The following is a 26222-nucleotide window of genomic DNA, read 5'->3' on the forward strand; positions in this document are numbered from 1 at the left end:
TAAGTTTATCTTTGACTTCTCCAAAATGCAGAAGTCACAATACAATAGGAATTATTACTTTTCAGAAACATATTTATATTTTGATGCGCACTTTCAAAATACAGATTTTGTTTAAAAGCTCATTCCATATAGCATCATTACTGTCAAATTGTATTAAACTCATAAGCTTTCAAAATACATAACTGAAACACAGACTTATAAGCAAAATTTATTCCCACTTTAAGCTGAATATATGCTACAATTAACACTTTAACATTCTGAGGATACAACATCTCCACTAAAAGTGCAGTTAAATAAATCTGTTCATAAAAGGATATAATTTTGTTTAAAAATTTGAAATATAAAAATATAATTAAAACCTCAGCACTATATAGCTCCTTATTTACCTGTCCCTGAATGCAACGTATGGAGCAGAAACTGAAGAAACCCAGCAAACATAGCAGCTTCAGCAAGAGAATGTTTAAAGCACAACTGGCATCTAGTAGGTTGCTGAATCCAGCCTGCAACTGTAGCAAAACCGTAATGCCAGCAAAAATCCACTTCAGTGTGAAGGAGACGATATAAAAGAGGTCGTGAGGTCCTTGCGTCCTGATTCTAAGCCAAATTATTCTGCAGTGTCAAACATTCAGCACCAGTGACACCAAACAGGGCTAACGAGAGCTCTTGGCATCAAAACAAATCTCTGCAGTGTACAGCAAGCATCGATTACTGCATTAGTTCGAACACGGTCACTGCAATGACAAGGAGTTTCAGCCTTTAGAAAGAGTTAATGGTTTTAGGAATCCAGAATCAACCATCCTCAGGAAACAAGATGGGGGAAAAAAGAAAGCTCCTTCTTCTCTGGACAGAACAGGGAAGAAGTTTCTTAATGCTTTTAAGCCAATAGTAGACACAAGCTCAGGCACCTAAGTAATCAATACTACTGCTGCAGTTATTATTTATATTCAGCAGTGGTGCACTGAACAAGTTTAATCAACTGCATAGACAAAGCAATTGTATAACGGGAATGTGGCTTTTTTAATTTATGTAAAACATCCCAAGCTGCAGATTTACTTCTAGCACACTGAAAACACAAATGGCCCTTGAGAAAAACTTACCACTTTTTAAAAATAAATAGGATAATTTAATCCTTTTAATATATAACAGATGTGTGCATGGAAACATAATTTTATATAAGAAAAATATACTCCCAGGAAATAAAAACCCCCAGGAAATAACACTTTGTATTCCAAATTACATGTTCAAGATAAAACAGAAAAGCAGAATTTGTATCTGCAAAAGCCAGATGATTAGAGAATTATACCTAATAGAATTGACTAAAATACTTAATCTACTCTAAACGTATCCAAATGATACAACAATAAAACTATTTCTGTGGCAGATATAGCCTTCCTCTGTCCAAACAGATGGTTTTCTGCAGCCTATCTACATACTGCAGGACTTCCAAAACACAGTGCAGGACATCCAAAGTACAAAAAAACCTGCTGTTTAGAAACTAAAAATTGAGAAAGCAAAGCAAACAAAGAGAGGCTTAGAAGGGATAAAGCAGAAATAGTAAAGCTAATGAGAGCTTACAGCTCTTACATACTTGATAATATATGGAACTATTAGTAATAATGAAAATATGCTTTTAATTGAGCTGTTTCCCTGTAATTCTGGATCAAACCCAAGGTACTGAATGCACTCTTTCACACTCCCACATGTCAGTCAACAGCAAAAGCCACAGAATATCCCTGGCCACTGCTGGCTCTAAGTGTCCCTGATAGCACTGCATCAGCAGGAGGAACCTACAACTCTAACTCTGCTTTATTCACAGACATGCCCTTGTTAGGAGATGGGTTTTTGGAAGAGGACAGTGTCCAGTCTTCATATATTTCAAGAGACAGTGATCATTTGCTACTGACCAAGGAACATACACCCAGCTTTCTCCTAAAGCCAGTAATGTTTCTTACAAAATAAACCAAGACCGAGTATGCCAAATGCCTGATGCTTCCATGGCACATCCAATGACCCTTCTGCATTACTCCTTGAAGGATGACCTTCTCTTCTGCCAGGGCAGGCACTGAGGGCTTTGTGTCACTTTCAGAACAGTGCACCTGGGTCCTGAACACTCACCTCACCTGACTGCATATAATAAACAAGGCAGGGGATTTTGTCATAACACAAATCAAAGATTAAAAATTCTTGCTTGGTACAACCTCAGAACTTGTAAATGAGACTGTACTATACAGGGCTTGTTTCCTGACTTATTTCACGTGTTCCTGTCATTCCCATGGGATACATGTGCCTGTGAAAAAAATAATGAACTGTTTTCCCAAACACATTTAGAAAGGTTGTTTGTGCCTCATGGTGTTGTTAAAGCTCTCGCTGTCCCCCACTCCTCTATGTGATGACCCCTCCCTGCTCCTCCAGCAGGCAGTTCTCAATGCCCATTTTACCCACTGCTATCCCCAGACATGAGCTCTGCCCAAGTCCTGCCTAAGTAGCCTAGCCTAACAGTTTCAGATGGCAGAGGTGTCTGCAAATATTTGCTGAAAATAAGGGAAGAGAGAAGCAACAGAATAGTGTTCTGAGGTCAGAAATGGCATTTTGCAGAAAAGAACATTGCTACCAACTCCAACATCCATTGCTTATCCCTAAGGGTGGATTTCATTCCTTCCAGCCCCAGACACATTGAGCTTTTCTGGCTGCCCCAAAGGCTCATCTGACAGTTTAAGAATAAAGTGCTAATAGCTGGTCTCTTTACTTTTACATCTATTAATAGTATCAAAGCACCAGGAAACTAATTGTAAAACTGGGCATAATTTGATTTTCTTAGTAAAAATACATAATTAAATTATAACACACTTTCCACTTTGCACAGGATAGCATTGCCTTCGCAATCTCTGAAGGTTTTTACCTTTATAAATTATTTTTCTGCCACTATCTTCTGGGGCACGTTAAACTATGCATCTGATAGTTAAATATTGACCACCATATCTTATCCCCTCATAATCTTCCTGCTAATAGTTGGTCTAGATCTTAATCTGCGTATGATACTTCTGCAGTTATAAAAATTTCTAAGACCATTAGAAAACCATAAGGTTGTTCAATCTCCCACAACTCTACCATTATTCAAGTTTTAAGAGAACAAATTCCAAGCATTAAACATACAGTTCAGCTTTTTGTCTAGGTGAAAATGCAACTGTCCTCTAAACCAGAAGTTTTACAACACTTTTTTGGAAAGAGGAAAGTCAGAGAATGGTGCCAAGGTCAATTCTGAAGCACGAAAAGAGCAATTCAAGTAAAGAAACCCCTATGCTTAAAGTTGGAATTTAAATTAGAAAATCAGAGAAACAACAAAAAATATCTGTGTTACAGTGGGGAAGACAGTCTAATACAGTTGCAGGAGTCTTCCATACAATAATAGGTATTGTATGTGACATTTTGCAGTGTAGCCCTGTCTGATCTGCTCCAAAAGGTCCTGGCTGTTGTGGGAGATAACAGTGACTAGACAAGCCACATACCACACCTCTACAAGCAGGGCAAGAATAAGACCTGGAAACTACATACTGAGATGGTTATGGAACAAATCCATCTGGAATGTAGTCCCAAGCACATGAAGGCCAAGAAGGTGGCTGGGAACTACCTGCAATAGCCTTACCAAGGGCAAATCTTGCCTGACCAGTATGGTTTCGGGACCTGTAGGCAAGGGGGTGGCAGCAGATATTGGTTAATGTAACTGTAGCACAGCTTCCAGCCAAGACTCTCACGATCAGAGAGCTATGGATTGACTCGTGAACTGTGAAGTGGGTGGAAAACTGACCTAACTGCTTGACTCAAGCAGTGATGGACAAAGGACTGGAGTTTGACTGGTGATAAAATGTTAGGCACATAAAAAAGGACCAGAACAAAGATGTGTGGGGAAGAAACAAGGCATTCCTTCACTCTGCTAGCAGTATTTCAGACCACAAAAAGCTCTACTGAGATCATAGAAAACTTGAAGTAGTCTTTGACTTTGCATCCAGAATTAAACTCTTTAGAAAAAAACATACTTGTTTTGATAGCCTTATGTGCAGTGTTTAGCTGAGACTGGGCTAATTAAAACACTTGCAGCGTAAGTACATCTACAGCTTCTGAAAAGTTTTTCAGTCTCTTTTTCAGATTCTTTGTCAAAATAGTTACAGCTTTGCAAAGAAATGACCATTTACAAGAGAAAAACTTCTATACATAAATATATAAATACATATACTCACACACTACTGAAGAAGGGGTTACAGATTGACATAGCACCCATTTTTCATAACTAATAAAAAAAAGAAGAGGTTAAGAACCTCTGGTAAAAAAGACATATAGCTCCTTAAAGAAATGTCTGCCCTTAAACACACATCAAACATGTTAGAGCTCATCAAAGTTTGTTTCCTTCCAGGCATGAGCATATTCTGTTTCTATTCCTAGCCTAGCACCAAAACAGAAGTTAGGTTGTCACATTAACAGAATAATATGCTGAAGCTAATGAGTTTGGTCTTTTATTTAGCTTGGGCTAAATCAGTGTCATGCTGTTGTTGCTCCACAGCTTTCAATTCAATCCTTGATCCAAGCTAATCAATTCAAAGTGCAAGTGAAGTAGCTTGGCATCCATCTGAGTAACACCACGTAAAAGCACACATTGGGAGCAGGCTGTGGTGCGTCTCCCACTGGCATCCCAGAAAAATGGCTGGACCACACTATTTCTAAATGCCCTCTAGGGGAGTTGTACAGAACATCACCCACCATTTGGCAGCAGACTAGAAGACAGAAGAGCATTTTTGCACAACCAAGTGATAGGAACCCTTTCAGGCACACAGGTCTGAAAGAGCCAGTAAAGAAACATTCTGCTGGTTATTGCTTTTGTAACCAGCATTCCCAGTTCCACTGTCCATTGTTTAGTACTGTGCTGCCACTGATGTTTCATTTCCCCTTCCTCTACCTATGACTGACTTGATGGTTCTCGACTCCTCTGAGGAAGACAATTGTGACAGTGACGAAGTGAACACTCACCCTAGAAAACCTAGGCTGAGCCTTCAAATCTATAGGTGCAGTGGCTGAGATCTTTGCTATCCAAAATTCATGATTTAGTAATTTTGCAATTCATTTATCTTAGCTACCTTATCTGCTAAAAAAAGTCAAGAACAGTGCTGCCACTGTCAGATTTACAGATTTCTGGACTTACTCTGATATCATAGGATTACGAATTGACCTCTGCGTGTCAGGAGATTTTGTGGAGTATTTTTTCTGTATGGCAAGGGCATTGATTAACATATTAACTTATAATATCTATAAAAGATCTGCCGGATAGCATTTTTTTTTAGAGCCAAAGGACGTCTTAAACATACCCTAATTCAAGCAATTTGCTTAGCTATCCAATTGCTAACCACAGCCAGCTGTTTTTAAAGTAAATGGTGACCAATCTGCAGGCACTGACTTTTCAATTTACTGATCAATGGCATCAAAATATTACTTTTGTTCCCAATTTTAACTACTGTTTCTGGTTGTTGTGTTGCTGTCTCCACAGAGCCAGATTTTCCCCCAACTCCCCCACCCCACAGCAGAGTGGATGTGGAAGACCCATTATTGAAAGTCCCTTCCCTGCCTGATGCAGGGTAAGCTGGTTTGAAGGGCTGGTATGCCAGCACCACTTTTGATAGCCATGCTCAAGTACAGGCTTGAACTGACAGAACCATATTGCTGCAATCCATTCAGCCAGTGGGAAGATGCTGCAGGCATCCACCTGCACTTGAGTTTTCCTGCCAAAAGAGAAATCAAGCAAAATGCATTCTATTCAAACTCAGACTACAGCAAATATAGGAGAATCAACCTAAGGTGACAATGTCATTACAGCTTATTTAATTCAGCCACATAACCTTAACAAAATTCATTAAAACAACAATTTTTCCTTCTTCAAAATTCTCTACCCCCATTACAAAGTGAAAACCAAAAGACTACATATGTTCTGAAATAATTCCTGTATAGGCTGTGATTGCCATGAGTGATAGACATTTACGTGTTACTATTTTATTTTGTTTCTGCATTTCAGGATAATTTTGGCAATTTAATTCACATTCTTTCATTTTCTTTTCCCTAAGACCTATGTGGATGTAGACGCAGTTTAATTTCTGAATCCTTCTACAATTCAGATTCCTCCCAGATCCTTTAATTCTAAAAAATGTCAGGTTTAAACCCAGAAATTAAAACAGCAGTACCATACAAACTGACCATTCCAAAAGGAACCTCTATTAAGCAGCATTTTCTATTACTTTAAAATGTTATATACTATCCACACAAACAGAACAAAATAACTACTCAAACCACACATCTAAATGCAGGGTTTAACAGTGACCATGTTGTTTAAGCACTGTCAGAAAATTCATTCCTAATCCTTATAAAAATTTTCTAGGGCAAAGTAAGATTAGGTCCACAATAGCACAGATAACTGATGTTATGATGGCAACATGCCTAAAATCAATATCAATACTTGTTGTTGCAGCTTTTTTTTAAGGGAAATGATGCTGATACATGAGATTTTTTAAGGACATATTTGAAGTCAAAATGTAAATGGCACATTTGTTTAAGAAAAAAAAACAACTGCTCACCAGAAAAATTAATGTGTTCCTAAATGTTTCAGTGGCTTGTAGGAATAGTCATTCACTAAGACTTTCTTAGCAGTGATATTTAAAACTTGGTAATAGGAACAGATTAACCAACTTGTTTTATAACTGATTTCAGAGCAACCTTTCTGTGGAAAAGAGCCAGCAGCAGCACTACTGGATTTATTCCTAAACATTCAGTTCCAGTTCCACTCACAGGGGACTGTGTTGCCCTTCCCCAGACACTGTCTGCTTAAAGAGAATGACAACTAGTGACAACTCCCCTACTGGCAAATCCGTAATGCCTCTACCATGGGAGATAACTGAACCTACCTGGGTACACTGACAAGGTTCAGCGTGTTACACAACAATTGGCACAAACAGCAAACCCCAGAAAGTTTTGAGAACCTACATCTATTTAAAATTGTATTTCTGAGTTCCTCTGCAAGGTCCTGTTTTATTTGTAAGTGCAAGTCACTTTTATACTATATTTTAAGTAAAATCTAAGCCTGTAGAGAATAAAATTCCTTGGCATACCATGTATTTTGATATAAACCCATGCTAATTTGCTATGGTGGCGCTCTGGAGCATGACAGGCAAGAGCTGGCATTACACTTCTGAATGACCCAGGACTTTGCAGAGTTGAAAGAAACGTGGCTCTCACTAGCCCCCAGCTCATGACACTGGTTAGCATCCACTGCCAGAGCAGAAGTTTTTGCTCATCTCGTAATTCAGCTGAGAACTGTACAAAGTGCACGTGGGTTAAAGCCAGTCACCTGGAGAGCTCCGCTCTGCACAGCATAAGCTTCCTGCTCTTCAAAGCTGTGCCACTCCTACCCGAAACTGACAGGACACCAGCATCAGGATCTGAAATTCCCACCTCAGAGGTGGGAGCAGGGCTGAGGCACTCCAAGGATTGTATCCAACTGCTTCAGAATGACATTTCCTCTCTTGTGACAGCAGCTGACAATCTTTTACGCAGACCATTCTGACTTTCAAAGACATGACAAATGCAAAGAATAAAAGAAAAATCTGCAGGATTTTGTATTCACAATAGGTCTATTCCCTACCTCTGGGATAATGCCCTGTTAACTACATACCATGATCCCTGAAGTATTTAACTAGAACAGACTCACTGGAGTGCACATATACATTCTATTTCATATAAACATATATATTCACAAACTTGTACACCTCCCAGAAAAATCTTGTCTTAGTAATGCTATGCAACTACAGTAAAAGGAAGAATGTGAAAACATTCTTTCTTACATATTACTGTATATTTTCTTTTTGTTCCTGAACCCACTTGACTGCAGCATTCCTGAAGCAGATAATGTGGTCTCATTACACAAGTGTTTCTTATGCATTAGAAAATTAGGTTGGAAGGATACTTAGGGTAAGTAGGAAGAAAATATCTTCACTAAGATTTCCTAAGCACACAGAGTCCTGTGTAACTCTGAATCTCACAAATGTTGAAAATCTGGCTCATGATCCTCAATCAAAAGTACCTTTTCCTCGGTTTTTTTTGTGGGTTTTTCCCTGAGGATAGGAGTCAATTCAATAAATGAATAAGTGCTTCCATAGAGCTATTTGCGTCAAGTGTAGTTTCCACATGCAGAATACGTCCCCTGCATCATTTGTAACACTAAAGCTACAGGACAATGTAAATCTGCCTATGGAAAAAAAATGCACATTCAGATAAAGTCTGGAAAAGGTTTTTAAAAATTCCTGGTTCAAGTAGTAAAGTGTGCCTGCATTTCCAGATTCTCTCTGTGCTGAGAGAGAAACTGTCTTGCACACAGGCTGATAAAAAAAAGTGAGATTTGACTGCTCCATCTAGTGGCTCATTAAGGACAATTTTAATGGTTTGAGAACTTGTGGCCTTATGGTTTAAAAAGGGCCACGTGTGGAGTTTTCATTTTCCCTGTGCAACACAGCAAAATAAATTCTTAGAACCTAATTATTTTAATAGCATAACATAAAAATGTAGAAATACTTACCTACTTTTAGAACATAACTATATTAAACTCTGATGTAATTTTATTTTATGTTTTTAGATTATTTCTATTTATTAGCTGATTTATGCTATTTAGTTAATAAACTTTATTAAAACCAGCCAAGTTTTAAAAATTGTTCTTTTGAATTTATAGCAAGTTACATTTATATTTGAGCTTCCATTTCCAGTGAAAAGGTACCTATGTTTTCACTAAAACAACAAAATTAACAACAAGCCAACCATTAGAACATATATACAGACTTGTTACTACAAGAAGTAAATTTCAAAGCTCACGTCTGATTCAACAAGTGACTTCTACTCCGTGACTGACAACTCCTAAGCAGATCTAGAGCGCCCACAGAATTTTAGAGGAAAAAAAACTATGTGCCCTGAAGTTTACAGAAATCTATGCCATGAAAATTTTAAAAAATACTGAGAACTTGGATTCTTTAGAAAACTAGTAAAATAACATGACAAGTTGCTTTATATAGAACTTTTTTTTTCCAACAATCATTTTGAGAATAGCTGACTAGAACTGAAGCTCACATTTGCAGAGGAAAAAATTACAAAATTGAGGACTAGGTTACAAATAATGGAACTCTAAATTCTAGAAATGAATATGTACATGTTGCTTCATGTCTGAAAGCATTTTGTCTTGAATTACACATGCCTGAGAGGTAGTCAAGGAATGCAAAATAGAGGAAGAGTGACTTTTTACACAGGCAAATAATGGTAGGAAAAGGAGCTTCCAACTAGAAGAGAATAGATTTAGATTAGAAGTTAAAAAGAAATTTTTTACTCGGAGGGTAGTGAGGCACTGGGAGAGGTTTCCCAGAGAAGCTATGGATGTCCCATCCCTTGAGGTGTTCAAGGGCAGGCTGGATGGGATATTGAGCAACCTGGTCTAGTGGGTGCCCATGGCAGATGATCTTTAATGCCCCTTCCAACCCAAGCCATTCTATTAATTTAACTTATTTAACTTATTCCTTTACCACACATAGTTCCCCCAATTAATATTATATATTAAGCTAGGACCTGATATGCAATCAAAACTTCAGTGTAATGGAATTTAAATACATCCTTGAATTCTCTGCAGATCTGCACTGAAAATTGCAAAATAATCCCATGCTAATTATGGCCCAAATGAACTATACAATACACATTTCTCAACTTGCTCAATGGAGCAAGTTAGACTTGCTCCAATTTGCACACAAGGTACAGCAAAGACAGGTCACAAAGTAAAGAATGCTGTTATTTTCTTGTTTAAAATAGAAAAGGTCATGTTTACAGGGAGGAAGAAAATGTAGAAAGAAATTATTCTAAATAAAAAGTTTTATTAGAAGTTCCCTCATGGCTTAAAACAAGGTGTAATAAAATATTTAATATTGGGGGTCTAAAACAATACTGAAGTGAGCATGCATTTACTGCACAGCATCACAGTATTCCAAGACTTTCACTCTCTTACAAAAAAAGGTTGAAGTTGTTTAGCAATTAAAAAAAATGTGCTGAGGATCTCCTTCATAACAGAGAGGTATTTTTAAGACCTTAGACTTGTACAAAGGCAGAGATTTAAAGTGCTGGAATACCTAAAAAAGTAACAAATTAAACTCTTAACATCTAGAACAGCTGGGTACAGAGGGAGTGGTGAACTGACTAACAGCATGTTGGACCAGCAGCGAGTAGGTCCTGGCTGTTTACTATGTGCCTTACCCAACCAATAATCACTGTTGCATTCTATACTTTGCACATGTTGTGCTTGAAGACTTTCTATTCTCACAGCAAACTCATGCAGAAAAGACAAAAACACCTATCAAACTGAAAATAGAACTGCAAAACTCTGCCCTGTACTTACATATCTTCAAGCTGAATGGCAAAACAAAATCCCTGTCTCCCTTTGAACTAAAACCTTAGAAGAGTCTTTTCCTTGGACCGGAAAACAAACACAATCAGTGACCAGAATCATTATATTAAGGTCTTAAAAATGCAGCAGAGGAGGGGAGGGTACTGTAAAAAATGAAAAGAACAGAAAGGTCCAATGCACACAAATACCACACTGTTGTATCTTTTAGCAGTGGCTCCATCAGTAAAACAAACAAATGCACAAAGTCAAAACAAAACCCCTCAATGCCATTTGAGAAAGGCCCACAAAGCCAAAATAACAAAAAAAAGAAGACTGAAGACACCAACCCAAAAAATTAAAAAAAGGCTATAAGGTCTGAAAAAATTAAAGAGTTTCACAATATTTATAAGCATAGAAGTATACATAGTATACATACATGAATCAATTTGATACCTGATTAAAAAAAAACAGGCAAAAGGGTAATTTAGCTAATTATCAGCAAATTAGTATGTAGTGAAAACAAGCATCTAGGCTCATGGAGGCAAACTGCAGCTATCTAGCAGAAAATGCAAGCATTTCAGAGGACACTAGAGCGTAACCTGAAATTCTGCTGGATGCTGATAAATGGGCCAAAAAGGTACTTAGCAATAATATGTCCTTGCACTAAATAAGCATTCTAATTTATTATCATCAAGGCAAGTTGGAGTTTTAGCCATGTACTAAAATCTTGCAAAAACAGGCAACGTGCTATCATAAAATCTGGACTCCATTGAATTCGCAATTTAAATGCAAGGCAATAGAACAGCAGACAAATAAATAAGGAACAAGTGACTACAACTTACACCATTGTCCAGTTAGCACTCTCTGTTTACTACTAGGCAGGACACAAGCCAAGAATAAACCCTAACAGACAGCTTCCATACACCCTCCTCTTGAGGAGTTCAAGAATGCACTGCAATTCATTACTTGGCCAGCAAAGTCAAAGAACGGCCCTTTCATATACTGGTCGTAAATATCACCAATGGGGTGGGGCATATTTGAAACCATAACACATGTTGTGCTTGGTATCACAGGAGAAATGGTAATAAGAATCAGCTTAGGAGACTACAACGTGTAGATCAGGAGTCCCTGATTTTGAAACCCACATGTTGTACAGGAGAAAGAAGGAACAAAGAAACCATCAGAAGAATACAATAAAAATGAGCAAATATGGGAAAACAGTTTTCAGAGGGACGTTCAAAATGGACAGGAACAGGATGAAACCATGCATATTTATTCAAAGGAAAGCCAGGCATCTCATAAGTATTAACCTTCTTCCTGATACAATCAAGTTTTTCCTGAAGCTATTTATCAATGTAAGGATTTCAGAAAACTCATACAGACCAGTCTATCTACTCAAAGTAATGCTTAAAGAAAGAAACTGGAATGGTTCCTGTGTATTACAGTAATTAAGTGTGTTATTTACACTAAAAAACATATGAAAAGGTATCCAAAAAAACATTAGCACAAAGTAGTAACTAATAATACTCAGTACCTCACAGTATAACACTACATTTGGATTCAAGAGGATAATCAGAATCAATATACTAAGTTAAGGACACAGACTGAACATCTTCAGAAAATAACAGAGTCAGATGCTTGTTTGTTCCTGGTTAATTCTATAATTAACTAAAATTAAAATCAATAACAGTGCATGTATTATTCTAAAAGCCAATAATTAATTTACCTTTTTCTTTCATAGGCTTTCATTTTTCACCCAAAGTGGGACAGATTTCCCATACAGGTGAAAAAATGCAAAGGTTTGGAATTCAGTTCCAAGACCTAAACTCATTAATCAATAAACTGCACAAACCATCCAGTTATGCAGCTTTAGCAAACTCTGGTTCATCTTTCACCTTTTTCATCTTTTTCTCTAAGCTCTCAGATCAAAAGAGTAACAGTGAATGCTGAGTAGCAGTTCACATAACTTTTATGGTATACAAAAATACATACATTTATAAAATAGTGAATAGCAGAAGTGTAGGAAAGAATCAACCTCTGGCTTTAACACCATGCCATGTATCAAGTTACTGAGTTTTAAGTCCAGTTAACTTCACAGCAGTACTTTGAAAAGTATCAGCAGCCAAAATTATGGCAAGCTTTTCCTAATGAGGTTCCTAAATTTCTCCTGTGAGCTTATATTTCAAAAGCTTTTTCATCTCCCTCTCAGACCCTGAGAAAGTGCTCCATGACCCAGTGCTAACATTCTCATTCTGCAGTGGTTTCTGTGTGGAAAAAACTGACTACTGAATGTTCTTGAGAACTGATCTTTCATGGAGAGAAGCCTATCTACAGAACTCCTGGGTTTCTCTACAAGTTCAAACACTCTCATAGCTCCTGAAAGTAAAGGTACCCTGATGTCAGACTCCATCCATCCATGTACCTGCCCATGTACTTTCCATATCTGCTTTTCTGTAACAAAAATAATCATCTTACTACTGGAAGAATTGCTATCAGGACTGATTTGTTGCTTCTTGATGAATTAGATGTGAAGAAGAAAGGTAAGCGACAAAGAACAAACAACTAATAAAATAATGAACTTATGAAAAATCAAGCAACCCAGAAGACAGTGAATATTAATAGTAATAAAATAAGGTCTTGCCAACTGTGATAGATACAAAAGAAGTCAAGACTTAATAGTTTGTGACATCATCTTGATAAGTCAAAAGGTGCATTTCTTTTTTCCTTTTTAAAAATCAGATTATTATGTAAATTTGTACTGGAAATGGCTTACAGGCTGACAAAAAAGAATAAGGTACAGATAGGGGCACTGTGAATTTAGCCCCAGATGTTCCCAACTCAGCTCAGATCCTGCCACAGGAGCAGCAGCAGCATTTCTAAAATAGAGCAATCTCAGTACAGGCTCTGAAGAAAATAATTTTATTTTCAGGAATCCTCCATTTTAATTGAGTAAGAAATTAATATTAGAGTTTTCCTTAACTTTGCTTATCAGCCCTCAGGGTTAACATGGTTTCTAGCAGCAAGCTTCAACCCTCCTAGCAGTAACTCAGCCTTCCAGGAGAAGAGAGGAGCACTCACTCAACCTCTCTCCCTCTAGCTACTTCTTTCTGTTTTCTTTTTTCACCCCCAGTTCTGTCCTAAACTATTCAACCACAATATATCCCATCTTTCATGATTTAACATGTTTTACAGACCTTGGTGATACTTTGCTATTTCCTCTGAACTTACTCCAGCATGCTCGAAATCTTCTCAAGGTAAACTAGAAAAAGGGCTGTATTAGGATTTTAGAGGAAAATTCAGCCACATATCTTCCATGACACCCTCATTTATATAGTTACAGATTTCTCTGAAATGCAGGATATCTTGGAAACAATTTGACTTTTTTCCCCCCACTCATGTTCAGCTCATGTCACTTGTATATGCATATACTTTAAATTATTTCATATACACAAACCAGATTTTTTTACTGCCCAACTCTAACTTAACAAGCACTTATTTACAGCTCCACAAGCACTGTAAATAATTTCAGTTTCTCAAAAGCACTGAATACTGATAGCATTGAATAATGTTAGCAATGAACAAAAACTCTGAAACTAGAGTAATTTTAAATTATATTTCCATTAAAATATGATTCAGATGAAGGTCTAAATTACTGCACAATGACTAGAAGATAAACTTGAACTAATTTCTAAAAACCAGAAATCTTCCTAGGAAGGGTATTTTATTTTACACTAAGTTAAACCTCAGCCACACTTTTAAACAAATTCTGCTCCAGTTTTAAAACTCCATGCCCAACTCTCCACACAAACAGATGCTAAAATATGCTGGCAGATGTTACACTACAATTTCACTTGCCTACACTGCAGACTGAAAATACCTCAGTCAAGAAGTTTAACTAAAAACATTTCAAACCAGCCTCCTTTTCTCAACAGCCCTTTCCTGATGTTTTGGTTCCTTTACAGGCTCTACTGAACGTGTGTGGTTTCTCTCTTAGTCCCCAAGCTACCTTTTGAGTCAACAATGCTTACAGAGCTTGGGGCAAGGATATCATTTTTTCTCTCCTTCCCCTGGGAGCATGCCCAAGCACAAGTACCCAAAAGGACCCTCAAAACACCAGGAAAGGATGGAGGAATGGGCCAGATCCTTTCCTCCTGGAGCTGAGCCAGCACTGACATATTTGTCAGCAAACCACAGCATCCCTTTCTGCTCCTGACCTCCACATCCTCTCCTCCTGCTCACAACACCCTGCCTCACACCTGGGAACAAACCAAGAAAACAGCAAGATCCCTGCCCATAACATTTTCTAACCAGAAGTTAATGTCATAAGAATGAAATGAAATGAAATTGGGTCACCTTGCAGGACCGTGAGAAAGGCATTATGAATGAAAAAATCACATCTTCACTGAAAGAAAACAGAGAACCATTTCAGGAGTTTGTTTTTCAAAGAAGGCGCCAATTCTATCATACTCTCCTCACTCCCAAATAAATCCATTAGCAAGTATACAGAGTGAGTTTTACTAAGGTTTCAACATTTTACTACCCATTTGTGAGTATTAGTCATAATTTCAAGCCTAAAGTGTGTGAACAAAATACACATTTATGAAAATATGAACAATAAGTATGAAAAACGTAAAATCATTAGCACATTAGTACTGAAGCAGCACCTCCTCAATATTGCTCCAATTTCCAACAATACTTAATCTTCCAGTTTCAAAGGCTGCATGATGAATTCTGGACTATCTCTTGTATCCATCAACAGATATAACTTTTATACAACCTCATCTGGACACAAATCTACTAGTTCTACACAAATTCTTATTTTTCAACTGCAAAGAAAATGCTTTTTCTCAAACTAATGCCAAATGCAATTTGCATTCTTCACTGGATGGCAATAAACAGAAATGGTTACTTTTAAAATGAGATCTGGATTTCATTTTTTATAGTCTGGTTTATGTTATTCTAGCTTGTCTTTGAAGCAAGTATGAATGCAATTTATGTCTTCTACAAGGATTCCTTTCACCTTGCCAGGACTTCACTGGAAACTCAGTCCACCTATTGTTCAACAATTAGAGATTTCAGAAAAAGGAGTTCTACAGCCTCTGTTAATAACAGAATGAAAATCATTATCAGCAATCTGCAGCATCCTGTAAAGAGTATAGATAATTTTATAAGAATTTGAGATGACACTCATCAATTTGTTTTTTGGACACTCTAAGGAGCTCTTTCTCTAGATTTACATGGAAACATGGAAACAATTTGACATAAATCTTTGCATCTTCCACCAAAGAAATAAAATCCTGGTGGATTGCAAAAGACATTTATTTTTTTGGAAAAAAAAGTATCTCCCAGTGAATGTACATATTTTTTTTAATAATTTTGAAGAAATACATATTAAATGGTTACAGTAAATAGCAATGGATGTACTAACTAAATTAGGTTGCTTTTTTTAAAGTCTTTTTTAGGCTCAGACGATAGGGTAATGCAGCACTAATCTGTTTCTAGGAAATGCAAATGTTAAAAAATAACACTTGCACAGTATCTGCTTTATATGACATTTTTGGCTATTGATTTTCAATGCAGTCTTACCCACTCTACCTGTACTGTATCTTTCTCTGGGGCATCATTTGCTTTTATACATCTCTGTAAGCTGTTTCTCACAGAAACTTCTCTTTTATTTGTTCAACACAGAACTGAAAATAGCCCATCTTTATTACTCAGTTGCAGATCATTTTGTATTGGCACTCACCAAATGCAAACATTAATTTTAAGATCTTGGGGTTTTTTTATGGGGCCATTTAAAGTTTCTAGCTCCATCTATATTACTTTGGCACCAAGTTTCTGACTGAGCTGACATTTAGATAAGAGAGGATGGATTCCAGACCCTCCTGGGCTTATAAAGCAAAGCACTGTAACTTTGAACCTGTGCAGTATCTCTCCCAAGTTACAAGCAAAGAACTGAATAAATTCTGGTGACATTCTGTTTGTAACAATACTGTTAAATTGCAAAGAATGGGATTATGACCAGAGTTATAATCTCAGCATTTTTAAATTTTATATATATTTCTTTAAAATTAAATCCTTTTACTGTAGCATATATTCTTTCAGAGTACTGGGGGATTTCTAAAATATTTTCTTAGGTAATAAAATCTCCTGCCTTTCCATCTATTTATATGAAATACTCCAGAGTATTTCAAGTACTGATGAGAATGTAACTGTAAGAATGACTGGATACTTTAGTATCAAAAATGCTTTTGCTTTCTTATTTGTATTCACATTTCCTATCTCTTTTTCATGGGCTATACACCCCCATCTTCAAAGGCTTTCCATTTACAATCCTTGTTATATAAAAGTCACATCAAAAAATGCATTTATGCTGACAATTATTTACAAAGTCCCAAGGAATGCTCAACAATGTAAATCACATATGGTGATTTATACATATGGAGGTCAGTGGTCAGGTTCCTAACATACTCCTATCAATAATTTTTATTCAAATACAGTGAGGTAGTACTCTGATATGATACAAAGCAAGGTCTGCACTCTGTAAAGGGGGACTCTAAACATGTGTCTAGGTGGTAACCAAGAACTTGATTCAGTCATTGAGAACATAAGCCTTTAGCAACTTTTGAAATTCTCTGGAATTCTTAAGACTAAAGGAAAAAAAAAAATCCAAGCCTTAATGTTTTGCCAGGAAATTGGTCAAAAGCTGAGATCAGTGTCAGGAGCCTGAAAGAAGCTACTGAAAGAATTTACCTATGAAAGACTATTGTAACACAAACTATATCAACATACTTCTATCAGTATCACTAACCTTCCGTCTGGACTTGGCTTATGTAACAACAACCTTTCAGTTTATAGGAATAACCTACACTGATTATGGGAAACTGTCTACATCATAAGCAACCTCAAACTGATAAACATAATGAAAGCAAAAGACAAAGATGGAAAAGAAATACTATACTACTGACTTCTACTACCAATGGATGCAGTCAGGGAAAATTACACAAATCTAAATGTCAGCTTAAAGCATTGCCACAAAATATGATGTGTTTTGTGTTGCCACAAAACACAAAAGAGATGTGTTGTCTTAGAATAGTTGAGACTGGAAGGGACCTCTGTAAGTCCCTAGTTCAAACACCCTTCCTCAAAAGCTGTGTCAGCAGAGCAGATTGCTCAGGGCCTTCTCCATCTGGGTTTTGAGCATGTCCAAAAATGGAGACTGTACAAATCTCTGTGCGATACATTCCAGTCTTTGACAAAATTCAGTCAAGTAAGTGAGATTTCTTTTATGCTTGAGTGGAATCTGGAATAAAATTTCAGAGTATGATCACCATTCCTCCTTAAAAACGAGCAGAAAAGCAACTTTCCATATTTTGAATGGAAAAGCTCATGCTCAGAAAGTTAAAACAGCCAGTTAGTCAGATGGGATAGAAGAAAAATCTGCTATCTTTGCTACATATTCCTGGAGCTTTAGGTGATGCTAGGAGACCACAACATCAGATAAAGACAGACACACAGGTTAGAATACATAAAACACAGACATGTCAGGAAACAGTGCCAGGAACTACAAAGGCAATGCATACAAGCCTTTGGCATTCTCAGTATGAATACCAGAAACTTTCAAGGTACAAACACAGAGAGTTAAACTAAGGAGCTAAAAGCTATTTCCAAAGACATAAAAAGCTCACTGTACTGTCACCTAAAAACAAAGTAGGGTTATAAGACTGTTGCTAAGTTCTGCCACAGTCTTTTCCGACAATGCTTATTTTATCTCTTCACTGTTCCTAAATTTGATTAATGTCTTCAGCCAGAAGAAAGGCTTTCTTTAAAAGCACACAGTGTACTACAACTTACTCCTTGCTGCTGAGTGTTGCCATCAACAGACGAAGACAAACTGAAATAACAGATTTTAAACATACTTCTTAGCTCGAGAGAAAATTCATCTAGACAACAACTCTGTCAATTCTCTTTTTTTTTTTTTACATAACACTCTCTTTGCCCCATATCTACTTGTCCTTAGTAACAATGAACTCTCGCAGATTTTTGATATTTTATTAAATGTAGTAAAAATTTGCATATCTTATGATGTTTTATAATCGCCTCCTCTGATTGCTACAGAACTCTCTTTTTATTTCAATCCATCCACAGAAAACTGTTCTACATACAGAAAAAAGAATGAAGCAATAACCAAAGGAGTACAGATATCATCAAGAGAGTAGACTAGAACCCTTGAATTCTGTCACTTTCAGGTGAAGGATGGAAGAGAATGAAAAGGAAACTCATCAGCTGATGCTACCTGTAACCACCTCATCTAAGAATGCAAAAGCAAACATTGTCAAGCAAATGTAATCAGGTATAAGACACTCCTCAGTTGGCAAAAAAAAGAAAGGCAAGGGGGAAAAAAGTGTATGATTAAAAAGAGGAAAAGAGAGAGAAAAATACAGATTTTTTTTTTTTCCCCCAAATCATGGCCATGTGCATAATATACAGAAAAGTCCTTACCTTTTTCACTGACACTTTCACTTTCTATCTCCACATCTTCACAGCTAGTATATTCTGGTGTTGATGCCCCTTCTTCCTCTGAGCTACTAACTGACATCTGCCTTTTCTTTCCGCCTCTTTTTGCTCTATGAGGCTTTGGAGGGGATGGCCGCACTGATTCCGACTGGTCAGAGCTAAGGGAATCATTCCTTAGCATGGTCTCCATTTTCTCCCGCTTTGCTTTTCGCATGAGAATAGCAGAGCTAGGATCAAGGCGGCTCTGTTTTATAAAGGAATCGTGGTTCTTGTATTCTACGTGTTCTATAGGAACTGGACTATGCCTGGGAGTTGGTGGGCTATGATTAGTTAATTGTTTAGAAACAGAAATTCTTACATCACCTGTTCTGTCTATAGAGTACGACCTCTGAGTTTCCACAAGAGATTTTCTGTCCTGAGTTCCCTGTAATTGTGAGCGTTTTCCTAATTTATTCTCAGGTACCTCCGCTTCCTCCATTTCTGTGTGTGGCAAAGCTACATCACTGTGTCTTCTCTCGTGTCGTGCTTTAGAAACTTTCGCGTGCATGCGCATCTGCTGCTCCTCAGGGTGTGGTTTTACAGGGTATCTTGCCAGATTGGGGTCACTCCTGTAACGGGTATGATATTCATCTTCCTTCCTTTGTTTTTCATCATCAGGCACTTTGCCTTCCTCAAGTTTCTCTGGCAAGTCTGGGTAATCCTGTGACTTGCCTTTCTCCAGCCTTCTACCTTCATGCCGCTCTTTACGCTCCCTGTCATCTGTTGGTCCTTCTTTTTGAAGTGAGGATTTTGGCACACGCTTACGCTCACTCTTTGCAACTTTGCCATTCTGGTCAGAAACCAATACTGCCTTCTTCCTACAAAGAAAAGGAGTACAATAATATGAGGAATTGAATGGAAAATAGAAATACTTGCATACAGCTATGGAAAACAAATTCAAAACCAGGATAAGCTATGGCAAAACAGAAAATACTGAATCCATTAACATGAATTTAATCTATTAATCCTTCCATCCTCATTTTATTTTCCAAAAGCAAACAACTTCCAGAGTCCACAGAAACATAAATTATGAATGGTCCACTTAATGAGTAAAATTTAAAAAAAAAAAATTTACATGGATCGAGATAATTTAGCCATGTAAGAAGACCCAGAGCTGTCTTTGTACTAACTGCAGCATTATGATAGAGTACTGGAGTATGTTCTCCATTTTTCTAGCAGCACTCATGAGAGTTAGAGACTTACCACAAAATTCACTTCAAGTGCCCTGACAGCACAGATATAAATACCACCAAATCAAGTATCTACCACAGTAATATTACAGAAAGAATATAGATATTTTAAAAATGCAGAAGATAACATATCCATAAATAATATTTAAACTAACTAGTTTTATTTATCTTATTGAAACTCTAAAAAGAAGGACCCATTTCATAAGCATGTAAAAAAAATGAAAAATTAAGAAATGAAAAAATGAAAGCAAATTGATTCCTGGAGATAAACTAATGGCATTCCTTTCTCCAGTAATAAAAGAGGATTAGAAGTTTATTTCTCTATGCAGATGTAAGTAGAAAATAATAAATAATGAAGCTGACTAAAAATTACTTTTTTTTTCTCTTTCATATTCTGCTTTGGGAAAATATGCAAGACAAATAATCATAAAATTCCCTCTTGCTGGATATTTTTTATTTCTCTCATCATGCCATGATGTTACCCTTTCAGTTACCCTTTAATTTAGCAGTTCAGATATGAATCCATTGATTTTGAAGAAGGATGAACACAGCTATACAGTGTATTTGAGAAGAATGCACACTGGGACAAAGTCACTAGGACCTCGTTTTGTGGCACTGAATCTTCCTTTCCACAACTGACACATCTTTGGTAACATATCAAAGACCCTCACAAAGCTGGACATCATCCACATTAAGCTCTATTTTCTTTATTTTTTTTCCCATCTCCTGTTTCTCCTGAGATTTTGGCAATTAATGGGACCTGTGCTTACTGTAGATGGCCCTCAGCCAGAATGTATTTGAAACTCTCAGTGAGAAGTATAGAACACTAATTTTGTAGAACTAATATGAACATCTCACTTTTGGGCGGCAAAGCATAAATATAAAGTGTTTTGCTGCCCCAGAAGTTGCAGCTGCTCTGGGGACATTCCCTGGATTGAGGGACAAAAGTTGACAGAACTAAGGGAAGGCATCCTGTTCATTTACACAATACAAATACATAACACTAACCTGAATTTCATACAGTTAAACCCAGACAGATCTCACCCACACAGTAAGTTACTAGCCACTGCTCATCATCCATTTACAGCTCCAATAGCATGGGGAAAAAAAAGTCATCAACCATTCTGGCCAGAATCTGGAGAATCTTCCATGGCAGACTCCTGTTTTGTTGTCACAGGCTCCCTCCTCAACTGCTCTGCCCTCTGCCAGGCAGCAGCCAAAAGAACAGCAGCTGTTTCATCGCATTAGCTTCTCTTGATTTGCTTCTCCTCAACCCATTCATCATATGGAATGCAGTTCAGGAATTACCTCATTTACTCACTTAAAATAGTTTGCTTCAGGTTGCTTTGTTCTTGCAAACAACTTGCTCTGAATTCAAGATGGTACTATTGCTGTTCTACATGAATGTTAACTTCACACATGTAAATGAGGTCTTTTAACTGTATTATTTTTAACAATAAAATAATTGATGAAGAGATAGAATATAAGGTTATGTGAAGCAATTCCACAGGGTGTGTTTTCTGATTGCTTGGGTGTAGATTTTTCAGGAGAGTGTCGCTTAAAGAATTCAAGAAAGCTAAAGGCTTGCTCTTTGTTTAATAACTTTGAAATACCTGTTAAATTTAAAATTTAAATTAATCTACAATTCTATATTAAAAGCGCACACCAAAATGCATTGAAGTATATGGGAGTATCCATAAAATACATTTTTTTCCTCCTTTTTGTTGCACAGATCAAAATAGACAATGTATTTGCTAACAAAAAATTTATCCTTCCCTGGTCATTAAATCACTTTACTCTTTGTTTTTGCAGAGCAGTAAACATACAGAAGGCTCAGCTGAAATAGCATTTATAATTGTAGGCTCTGTCTAGACAGAAAGCATTACCTCTCTTTTGGAGGTTCACTTCTAGACCTTGAAGCTTGCTTTTGGTCCGGGCCCATAGCCGGCTGCGACACTTCTGCTCCTTTCCTACGGTCAGGCTGCACACTGGAAGATATTTCCTGTGTTGAGGCAGCTGCTGTACTTAAGGGAGTCTGAGACCTCGATCGCTCTTGAAGTCTTGCTTTCTTTTCTCTCGGTGTATCTGAGCTGGCGCCAGTGGCCGTATCACTCAGCGTTCCGTCCTGACTGGGTGAGGGCTGTGGTCCACTTCCAAAAAACCACGCTCCAGATTTCGTTAGGATTTCTTGTTGCTTTCGACATAAATTGCATACCCACATAACCTAGTTGAAGACAACAAGAAGAGTCAGTGCAGCTACCTCCCAGAGCCTGGAATGCATGCTCACTACTGCAGAGCAGGTACGACCCCTGGCTCTCGGAGCCACTGAGGCTGGTGCTCATGACAGGACCCAGAACATGCTTCTCCACCAGCGAGAGCCAAGCATCCTACAGGCACATGCTATGCGAGCTTCTCCAAAATGTCTTGTCAATACACGTCAGTCCCACCTGTGGCAATCCCCCCTCAGCCTGGCCCTAGCTCTGCTCTGAACAGACACCCACAACACGACCAGTGCTGGCTGGGGGGCTTGATGCAGCGGGGAATGGCTTGGGCTTTTTCCACTGGTGTGGATCGCTGTCAGGACAGACAAGCCCACCAGACTGTAAACAGGACTTGTACCTCAGGGGGCAGCATCCTACCGGCTAACTCCCAACTTCTGTGCTCACAGAAAATTGATACAGTATTTTCTTGTGATTAAATTTTCTCCCCTTAAATAACTCCACATTATCCTGCAAATAAATTTATTATGTACCATGAATGATTTTAGCTACACCTACTGCAGCTGCTTAGAGGTGTAGAGTAAAACTTTAAGAAATCTACTAATAGTAAACTAAATACACCAATTAAAAAAATGAAAAAGTACCATATTTTGTACTACTTGCAAATTATCATTATTATCTCTTTGCTTTATAGCTATAAATAATAAATTAACAAACATGTGTCCCTGTAAATGACAATTAAGGTGTGTGTGCATAGATTGTGTGGTGCTTAGGATTTCTTTTTTTGAATTGGGGGTTTAATTCCTTACACACAGATATACAGGAGCACACACATTAAAGCAAGACTCTATGTTTCCAGTCTGTATACTGTAGAGACAGTCTTATGTACAGGAGCAACTCACCAGAGAAAAATAAATGGTTAATCAAGACTAAAGTATGTGAAAATCTAAGAAAAATTTGAGACAAGGAACAAAAGCAGTTTTCAGAAAGAAGAAAAAAATAGGAAAAATGCATGAATGGAAGGGTATAGAAGAGAGAGGATTTTTGTCAGAAATAAAAACAGAGATGAGAGGAAAGAAAGCTGATTATTATAAAGGAAAATGGTAAAGAAAATCTCTTAATTTAATATGGAAAGCATATAGGAATGGGTAAAATTGCAATGTAGGTAAGAAGGATGGCAAAAGTTAGAAGGAAAAATATCCTTGAATTATTTTGTGTAAACACAGCAATGATGCAACAGTCACAAAATTATACAGCGCTTAAAATTAAAAAGAAGAGGAAAAAAACACTTAATGGAAGAAATTGAAACAGGACAAAGTTCTTTTACTGAGCTCTTTTAGTCTCTAGGCCTGTGGAGGTAGTGCGTGGTTTACAAGGCACGACGAAAACTTTAGGCATTTTACATATTTAAAATAATTAACATTTATTTAAAACACTCTAGAATAGACTATCTTTTCAGGTCTGAAAACTACATCAGAACTTCCAAGTGCATTTCTGCACTGTTTGACCAAACTACACAGAGAAGATATCCAACTCTTTAGCCTCTGTCAGGATTGTACCTTTATCAAAAGATGACTGTTATATTTCTTCTATTTAAGAAGGATAATAAAGTATCTATTATAATACATTAATTAAAAAATACCCAATCTTAATCAAAAGCTACAGTTATTCCAACAGAGGCATAAACATCTATCATGATGAAAACAAATAACACTCAGTAGGATACTAGAAACAGCAACTTTGACAAAGATAAATGCTAGACCTTTAAGAACCAAAAAAAAGTCCTTGATTCCAAAACATCTAATTTATTCCATCTAGTATACCTTGAAAACCAGCAATTCAGTTTATTAGACTATCTGTTCTAACTAGAACAGACCTTTAGTCTAATTTAACGTATCAGATTATTAAAGGTATTCAAAGAAACCAGCAAGACTGAAAGGAAAAAAAGCCACATTTTAAAATGTTTTTCTAGGATCTTCCACAGCTATTGGCTCATTAGACAGCAAGAGTGTGCATGCAAATGTGTCTCTGTATAAAAATCTATGTGAATGTTATAAACCAAAGTCAGTAACAAAAAATGTCATTACCTGTATTTTATCAGTTTCCAAGAGAGGTTGAAAAATGTGCGAATAAAAAAATTAATCACCTAAAGTTTGTTTAAAGGATAAGGAATACTAAAATAAAAGTAAATTATCCTAATTAAATTGCATACATGTGTATGTAAGCCCAGTAACATACTTACTTTAAAACTTAATGTATTCAATAATTTTAAATATGTACAAATTATGTAATAAAATTCAAGAAAATACTGTTAATTTACATAATCACCTTTGATACTGTAATTAATTTTATGCAAAATATTATGAGATACAAACACATAAGAATAGCTAATGCACAAAGAGACTCAGAAAAATACAGAATACTGAAAGAAGAAATACTAGACAAGTAAATACAAACCCATTTTCTTACAGCTATTTTTAAACTCTGCATCTTGGACACAATACGTACCAATCACCACAGATTACACACGCAGGAAATCTGTATCATACTCACATAGAAGCTATACTACCATCCCTGTTTAGGAATCTCTTCAGGAATTAAAAAATGCTACAGTTGCTTTGAGATCTATTCGGTCCAAAAGGAAAAATAATAAAAGTTCTTCTTTAAGAGGAAAAAAAAAAATCAAAAAATTCAGGTGACAGAAGAGTTTCAGTGACAAAACTGTATATTGAAAAACATTTTTAGAGAAGTATGTGGAGCAAGCAATTTAGCAGCATGCAGGAATTATATCCTGATTGAATATACTGGGATGTGGTCCAAACTAATCTAAACTAAAGCAGGTCTGTGTAATAACTTATCTTAACAATCCACAGATGTTAGGCAACCAAACAAATGCTCTGATGAAGGATTACAGTTCTCTAATGTGGCTTCTGGACCTCCACGCGATGCATCAGTAAAATGAAGAATGTTAGACAATTGTACTCTGGCCTGTCACTTCAAAAATAGTTTCTGTTTACTCTCCTCTGGACAGTGAGCTCTGTTGAAGTGCTACATTAAGTCATTCAAGACATCCAGAGTCTGGTTTTTGTTTCTGGGTTTGTTTCTGGTTTATTGCATCCTTGCATATGTCAATGCAATTTCACACGTGAAGCTATTAAAGAGAACCAGTGAAAGGGTGCTCTTCATTCAAAGGGTTCATATGCATGGCTCTGGAAAAAGGTGCACTTTCACAGCATAGCAAAGGGTTCTGGGCTTTACTGCTACATAACAAAAAAGACCAGTGGCACACACAGGACTCAGCACAGGTGGGTCAACAGTTCCCACACAGATTCATGTGGAAACTTTACAGGCTGCGTGAAAACATGCTAGAAGGATCCCATGCTTGCCTTCATGTGGAATACAGAGTATTTCATTCATAGAAAAAATATTCCTCAAACTTACTCTTACAGGTACTTCTGAATGTGATCCACAATGAGGAGGAACAGTATTCCTGTACTAACACAACATGAAATTCCAACTTGAAAGAGCCCATAGTAATATATATATATATATATATATATAACTATACACACAGAAAAAGCATTTTCAGTTACAAAAGTAAGAACAAGTCTACATAATTACACTTCTCAAACCTGCATTTTAGAATGCAGAAAAAAGGCCTTTTTTTCAAATTCAAATTTGGCAACTTCCAAACATGCACTGGGAAGCCAAAGTCACATTTTGGGGGGCACAAAAATTATACCAAATGTATGTGACACATGCCAGGCGAAACTCAGACTGAGGTCAGAGCAAGTTCCCCAAATCCTTCACCCAAGC

The 26222-nt window shown here is 37.0% G+C and overlaps 1 protein-coding gene across 23 annotated transcripts in view; it reads right to left on the bottom strand.

Annotated features, from left to right (window-relative positions):
- Positions 1-26222, bottom strand: part of RIMS1 (regulating synaptic membrane exocytosis 1) — a 299841-nt gene that overhangs the window by 135983 nt on the left and 137636 nt on the right. For 22 of the 23 annotated variants that reach the window (XM_088053091.1, XM_088053111.1, XM_088053103.1 and 19 more), the window contains exons 4-5: positions 22074-22411; positions 18944-19815 (exon numbers count right to left, since the gene is read on the bottom strand). In XM_088053091.1, the coding sequence (XP_087909217.1) occupies positions 18944-19815; positions 22074-22411 (1210 nt within the window). The remainder of the gene's footprint in view (positions 1-18943; positions 19816-22073; positions 22412-26222) is intronic. The other variant, XM_088053101.1, reaches the window with a different exon arrangement.

Source organism: Pseudopodoces humilis, chromosome 3 (genome assembly GCF_049639895.1).
Source record: "Pseudopodoces humilis isolate 2021_Gansu_Grassland_sample_001 chromosome 3, ASM4963989v1, whole genome shotgun sequence".
Taxonomy (NCBI): domain Eukaryota; kingdom Metazoa; phylum Chordata; class Aves; order Passeriformes; family Paridae; genus Pseudopodoces; species Pseudopodoces humilis.